This window comes from Anticarsia gemmatalis, chromosome 21 (assembly GCF_050436995.1).
Source record: "Anticarsia gemmatalis isolate Benzon Research Colony breed Stoneville strain chromosome 21, ilAntGemm2 primary, whole genome shotgun sequence".
NCBI lineage: Eukaryota > Metazoa > Arthropoda > Insecta > Lepidoptera > Erebidae > Anticarsia > Anticarsia gemmatalis.
In genome coordinates, this window is record NC_134765.1 from 4,804,142 (window position 1) to 4,812,059 (window position 7,918).

The 7,918-nt window shown below is 31.9% G+C and overlaps 1 protein-coding gene across 1 annotated transcript; it reads left to right on the top strand.

The window, feature by feature from the left end:
• The first annotated feature begins 555 nt into the window (after window positions 1-555).
• On the top strand, window positions 556-7,711 carry LOC142982358 (uncharacterized). The gene is made up of 6 exons (XM_076128820.1): window positions 556-573; window positions 3,014-3,134; window positions 5,691-5,986; window positions 6,114-6,191; window positions 6,610-6,757; window positions 7,539-7,711. Exons 1-6 carry the CDS (start codon window positions 556-558, stop codon window positions 7,709-7,711), a joined length of 834 nt encoding a protein of 277 aa, XP_075984935.1.
• Window positions 7,712-7,918: the final 207 nt, after the last annotated feature.

Sequence of the window (7,918 nt, forward strand, 5' to 3'; positions counted from 1 at the left end):
TGTAACTAGTCGTTTGTGTTTAAAGTTTTTGAAGTATTGCGGCTTGTACACATAATATTAAATTGATAAAGGGTCGAAACGTCGGGTAGTAAATAAGGTAATTATCGTTACTTTTTAAACCGACGTTTAAGACACGTTAAGCAATTTAGAATTAAAGTGATTTGTGGTTTTTGTTTTGTTGACTAGAATGTATTTTCAAATAGCGAACCGGTGTAGATAGCGAAATTGAGGTAAAATAAAGGGGTTAAGGTTATATGCCTATGTGTTATTCTAATGATAAAACTATGTAACTATAAAGTTTATTCAAAATTCCTTTTGTAGTGTTGGCGTTAAATATCCTCACATTTTTGCATTTACATTATACTGTTGTAGAATTGAAGTACTTACATACGGGAAGCTAAAAAAAACCATTGTCTTTGTTGTAAATGAAATCTTAAGCCGATTCTACATAACAATAGCTTTAACATACTTTTGAAAAATCTAAACAGAAAATTCCTGAAAATTCTTGCAACACACAAAACAAACAACCTAATCATACAACGAGGTGTATACAGAATGGCCATTAACATGCCAGTGAGGCGTGTCAGATCAAATCATCAGCAGATCGCCGATGTCAACAGATTTGCATAATGTTTGTTCATATGAAGCCTGTAGCCGCGAGTTGTAGACTTGTAGCGATAATCATATGAGCTTAGCGAGTTACATACCTTCTGAATAAATAATAACAATATTACTGTACCTACTTATATTAATTATTTTACATTTTTTACTAGCGATCCCGGTAGATGTTGTTTTGCTCGAAATGTATCGCACAGCAAAATTAAATTAAAATTTGCTGTTTCCGAAAAGTGAAGCGGTAGTTATAATTATTTCGAATTTAATACATAATTAAATAAAAAATGTACTAAAACAGAAGCGTAAGTAGAAGTATTGCTTAAATTTTTGAACCTAAGTAACATTAATGATTTTATAAAAAACACATTTCTCTCTCATGTGAAAACTTCAGTTAAATAATACAATAATAGCTATGTCAATCCCTAGCTTTCGTTTTTTAGTTCTTTCTTTTTAGTGGCTTCCCTTTTTTTCAGGTTGGTGGTAAAATAATTAATTTCAATTTAGGCTATTGTATGTTTAAAGGCTGTTGTCTAGTTACTGGAAGAAATATTACCCTTTATTAGGTAAGACACTGATACAAAATACAGAACTTTATTAATATTCCATAATTCTAAACGCGCGTGGCGTACCTATTACAAATTGATTTCCTATTGTATTGCGCCACAACATCGGAAGGGTTATTATGTAAACATATACACTAATTAAACCGTGAGCTAATGAAGATCCGGCTGATTAGTATCTAGATTAATAACATACACCTACGTGTACATTTATAATTTTTGAAAAATGCTTGTAGTTTGCAAATTTAATCTAATATATAAAATTCTCGCGTCACAGTTTTCGTTGCCATACTCCTACGAAACGGCTTGACCGATTTTGATGATCATATTTAGTAGGTCTGAGAATCGGCCAACATCTATTTTTCATGCCCCTAAGTGACCTTTTTTTTTATTTATATGGCAAAAAACGTTTTCCGGGTCAGCTAGTAGAATATAACAACGTCTCAACAAGGGTTGTTATATGATTCCGAAAATACTTATAACCTCTGATTATATGGTTTGTTAGATATTGGAGATAATAATATATTTTATTTTATATTCATGAAGGGGTTTTGAAAATAATTCAATGTTCCTAAAAATCGTTACTGTACAAACCTTTTAGAAAGAAATATTGTTGAGGCTTTCGGGTCGGCACTTATTTGGTGCATTATATTTAACCATTTACTTGAACTTAATGCACCAATTAAATGCATAGATGTAAGCAATTTTCTTTGGATTCTAAAGTATTTTTATCCTAATTTCCTCTTCAAAACAAAATACTACAAAATAATGAACAATACAAACATGTTTACACATAACACGTTAATTGACATGCATATTCATTGCAACGTCTTAACACTCAAGCAATTACCATATCAGTAGTACCACGTTAGGACTTTAGTCTCGATAACAGAACTCCTCAGTGCAATTTGTGCAAATTGCCGTACTCAAGTGAATTGAGCGAACTTGTGTGATATCGTTAGGAAGTTGGAAGTAGTTTCGGCGACCGCATTTTATTGATCTTCTGTTTTGTTTTGTTGTCGTGTTGAAATTATTTGAAGGCTATTATTTCAATTTAATTATTTTTTTATGAATTCACTCATATAGTGCATGTGTTATTATATCTACAATTAATATTATAAATGTAAAAGTATGTCTATCTATCTGTCTTTTTCGATTTCACGCCTAAACCACTGAATCAGTTTATAACATTGCACTAATAAACATTGACACAACAAAGTAAAAATTTTAATAGGTAAATTACGTTCAACAAAAAGTTAATCAAAACTATAGCCGTCTTGAAATCTCGTTAAACAAATTACGATTCGTTGACCTGAAACAGAATACCTTAATAATTCACATCAACTAATTGGCCATAGGAAGCCTATCACTCTTAGTGTAGTATTATCAAAATTTAATGGTATTGGTTGAAAATAACACCGTCATAAAATATTCATGCAAACGGCCACTGATAATATAAAGTTTTATATTAAGCATCACGCGCAGACAAGGCTTTTAGTTTTAACAGTATGAAACTGTGGAAACATTCAGTCCTCAAAAATATTACAAAATTCCAAGAAATGTTCATCAAAGTTAGAACGAAACTAAACCAGGCGTTGTGGAAAATTAACGGTTTTCGAATTCTAATGACGATTCGTCTAATATTCGGACATTACTCGAACCTCAGCAAAGGAAAATTCTGGAGATATTTTTCTATATTATATTGTGTTTTCATCAGCGTTGTTGTAAATAATTTCTTAATTCGCGAGTATTTTATGCGAGACTATACTCACGATTCAAATAAGCCTTTTATCTTCGCCCATATAGAGTTTATAATAAACATCATTTTATCCTTGAAGTTTGGTCAACAAAATCTTCTAAAGTACTGGAGTGCTATGAAGACGTGTGACACAATAATGGGCTTCAAAAAAATCCCGCTGATTCCATATTACGCGCCTATCTTCGTCTCTATCGCTGTTTGTAATAGAATGGCTATGCTTTTTATTCTATTTTTTAATACACAGGCATGGACTACTTACTGTATTCGATTTTTTACTCTGTTCACATTAGACTTGTCCTACATGACTATTTTTGTCATATTCTCTATTTTACACTACCGATTGAAATGTCTTAGACTATTCTTGGAAAAGAATTCGGTACCGATTAATATATCAAGAAACAGTCACGCGCTAACAAGTATAAAAAATATAAGGAAGAGTTTGTATAATTATGATAATGTAATAGATAATATTTCTATCTTGGATAAACTGATACAGTATACGGTAATTTTTTTCTTCTGTAGAATAACTTTACCCTAGCGAGAGGCTTAGAATAATTGTGATTTTTTTTATTTTTCAGTTTACCATTTGCCTTGGGTTTTGCTTTCCAAAATTTATTATGATGGCGTATATGCTTATCAAACGAGCTGTACAAGGGGTAAGCAATAAGTTTCATATTCTTAAATAATGCTTCTTGGTTATACCGTTTTTAGAGTAACTATGAATTCGTGTAACTCTAACTTCAACCTGGTGTTAATGCATTATTAAATCTGACCGCAAGCAGATTTAAAAAAAGATGATATCATTTTTTTCATGTATTTCGTGTAAAATACTGCTGATTTTACATTAGTTCACATATATTATACTTTTGTCCTTTACCAAAGAAATTAAGTTGACTCCGTTCAGTCCTACTAATATTACAAATGCGAAAGTTTGTGAGTATGTATGTATGGATGTTTGTTACTCTTTCACGCAAATACTACTGAATCGATTACGATGAAAAACACATAGGCTACTTCTTATCACGGAGTTCCCGAGGGATCGGGATTCACACTCTCCTCTTTTTCTAGCATAAAGGGTTTAAAAGTAATCTTTGTCGCATGTACAAATTACATGCATACATAAAACGTAGCTATTTCCTTTTTCAGGAAATACTGTTTGTAAATGCTCTCAATGTGATGGAAACAACTCAGATATACGTCGTGTTGGCTAGTACAGCAGTCATAGCAGAACTAGCAAGTTATGAAGTAGATAAAATTAAAGCTACATTTACCAAACAACTTTTGAGATGTTCAGGTATTCTATATATTTCTATATTCTAACCATAATAGCTGTGATAGCCGAGGGGAAAAAGTTGTCACCTACCACGTCGACGGCTCAAACCCTAGGCAACACACCAATAACTTTTCGAAGATATTATAATTACCACTAACGGTGAAGGAAAGCTTCGTGATGAAATCTTGCATGCCCAAAATTTGAGTAATACATTTATCGAGGGCATGTAAAGTCCCCAACCCGCACTTGGCCAGCGCGGCGGACTCAAGGCCTATAACCCAATAATTATGTTTATCACTTTTATATCTTGACACGTGTATATTTTTATTTATCCTAGGTGCAAACAATTATTTTAACAGACAATTTTGTTTTTCAGACGACAGCCTGAGATCAGAGATAGAAGTGGCTTTACAATACGTAGCTTTACGTCCGTTCAGTTACATTATTGTACGGATCATTCCTCTAAACATCAACTTGGCTTTTGCTTTCCTTAGTCTTGCTATCACTTACGTCATTGTTGTGGCCCAGTTAACGCATTTAATTCTATAATAAACAATTAACTGTAAGTAATTGCTGGATTGTACTTTGAAGGCTTGGGAACATGATGCTGCCAGCACTTAGGAAAGCAACGATGAGTATCCATAAATTAAAGTTGATCTATATTTTAATTGTTTAATAAATGTTTAGCTAATTTTAAAATGTTTTTTAATTCTCTTAAAAAAACAAATCACTTTACTGACATATTGAAAACACAAAGCGCTATGAAAAAGAAATTACGACACTTACTAAATAAGTAATTGGTTGGACTTAAATAGTTTTCTTTTAAATAATTTTGGCATAAGAAAACGAAAACTCTAGCAAATAGCGAATAACTATTTATAATATACTTTATCCATATTGAAAGTGGAGTTATAGTCATTCAATATTCATAGAATGAAGACATAATATACAAAGTGTTCTAATATAAAAATAGATTACTGTTATTGTACCTAGTCCCATTACTATCACTTCGGTCGACGTGCCTTCTGTACACGTTCCTTCAAAATATATTAATAGAAAACACGTGTAAACAAAATGCCTATCAAAATAAAATCTACAATTTCAAAGCTTTCAAAAAAAATATCTTTTTTACAATTTTTATATTTTTTTCGTTTATTATACGGAAATTATTTCAACATAAGTCAGCGCAAACCGGTCAACTATTTAGTGAAATTGTATTGCATTTTCAGTGCAATTTTGGTCTCCTATTTCTTTTTAGACAGTTATACTTTGAACTTGCATTTTGAAGTGAACAGCCAATATATTTTGACTGAGCTCGAATATTACGCGAACTTTTTTATATCTTTGAAGTTCACTGAACAAAGTATTTACAAATATGTAAATGCTATCAAGACTGGTGACACTATAATGGGTTATAAGGATATTCCTTTAATTCCTTTTTATGTTTACATTCTTTTTTCCTTAATGATATTCTGTAGAGTAGCCATTGCTTCAATCGTAATGACATTTTCTCCTCCACTAACGTTGACGTTATTCTTTTTTCGTTTCTTCGCATTTCTGTCAATGGATTTTAATTATTTGTATATTATTATTGTATTTGCAATATTGCACTACCGACTGAAGCTGCTCAGGCAGTTTTTGGAGAAGAACTCGATACCTGTTATTATAACCCGAAATTGTAAAGTGAGCAATAGTGTAAGGAATGTGAGGAAAAGTTTGTACAATTACAACAGGTTGTTGGATAATTTGTTGATTGTGGACTCGCAGTTGCAGTATTTGGTAAATATTTATCTATATTTGTGGATACATGCATTTGAGGTTAAGACTTAGCCTTATACTTGGGTGACATTCTAAGATGAGAATCAATTTATTCTTGCATGAAATTTAAAATTAGTTTCTTTTACAGCTGGTGTCCTGTCTTGCCATTACTTTTCCCGGATTTGTGATTAAAACATACATTTTTGTCAAAAAGATGTTGCAACGTGTAAGTAATGTATTTCAAATAAGATAAATGTTTTTACGTTCTTATAAAAATACTGTTTTAGTTTAGAAAAAATATGTTTCACACAATGCAATCATTGTGTGAAACTAAGCTTGTAGATGAATTTTGTACCATCAATACTATAGATTTACAAATGTTTAAAATAACTGTAATAAAATAGGTCTTGACATATTTTATGTTATTTTCATGTTATTCATGTTGCATTCGTGTCGATAGGCGACTACCAAATAACTTATAAACGTATACGTACTTATATACTTCTAAATAAAGATGGATTAATAACCAGGCTCAGAACAGATACTCGTGCTCATCACACATTTTTTTTATCCCGGATGGGATTCGAACACGCGGTGCTACGGTTATATCGGCGAATACACAATATATATTTTAACTGTTTCAGACGAGTCCGATGGTAACGTTGTTTTATACAACGGACATGGCACAAACATTTTACTCCATCTGCTGCCCAGCGATCATAGTAGAACTGGCTATGTATGAAGTAAAAAATATCAAGACTACACTCACTAAACAGATGATAAATTGTCCAGGTATTAAATACATTTTTATTAAACTAGCTTACCAACCCCCGTGCAATTTCAACCTCATTTGGGGGAATTACCTCATTTGGGGGAATTTACAAAAATCCTTTTTTATTGCTCCTTACGCTTTCGCTTCTAGTCTTCATACGCTTTCTTCACGCTTAGTAGAGTTGGTTGCGCGTTGTCCACAGTCACTCAGTAGAAGTCTAAAATCTAGCAAAATTTTCGTTCACATAATCAATAAATTATTGGAATTTTGAAAAATAAAAGAGATTAGAATCGCGCAATATCTATACTAATATTATAAAGCTGAAGAGTTTGTTTGTTTGTTTGTTTGTTTGAACGCGCTAATCTCGGGAACTACTGGTCCGATTTGAAAAATTCTTTCAGTGTTAGATAGCCCATTTATTGAGGAAGGCTATAGGCTATATATCATCACGCTACGACCAATAGGAGCAGAGTAACAGTGAAAAATGTTACAAAAACGGGGAAAATTATGATTATCTTAAATGACGCAAGCGAAGTTGCGCGGGTCAGCTAGTCAATAATATATGAAAAGTTCAATTAAAAAAAAACTGTTTTCTTTGATGTATAATAGAATACGGTAATTAACGTGACAATCCCGTATTCTATTATACATTAAACATGCAACGCGAGAGTTTCAAAGTTATGAAATCAGTTTTCTATCCACAATAAACTCCTCCCTAGGTACGACACTTTTATAGTTCAATATTCTCTTCAGACATAACTTATTCGAATTTATTACAGTAATGATATTTATTAATTGCAGATGTTGCCATCCGATCAGAGCTGGAAGCGGCACTGAAGTATATAACTCTTCGACCTTTTAGTTACAGAATTGGGCGTATCATACCACTCAATGTAGATCTTCTGTCAAGTTATCTAAGCCTAGTTATCACATATGTTATTGTTCTAATGCAGTTGACTCATGCCGGCGGTTAATAAATTGTTCTTAATAATTGCAAAATTTGTTTTAATTTGACAAAACCTATTGAAGTTATAAGTTTACTTTTTTGATTAAAGCTTTAGTTGGTTCAAATAGATTTTTATTTAACGTATTTTTAATGCAATTTTAATAAAACAATTACAACAATGTTCTATTTAAATAGGTGAATATGAACGAAAAAACATCTTTATAATAATACTAGC

Coding starts and splice junctions, on each gene's coding strand:
- LOC142982358 (XM_076128820.1), top strand. Junction 6,192..6,609: donor TCAAAAAGATGTTGCAACGT/GTAAGTAATGTA, acceptor TAACTGTTTCAG/ACGAGTCCGATGGTAACGTT. Junction 6,758..7,538: donor ACAGATGATAAATTGTCCAG/GTATTAAATACA, acceptor TATTAATTGCAG/ATGTTGCCATCCGATCAGAG.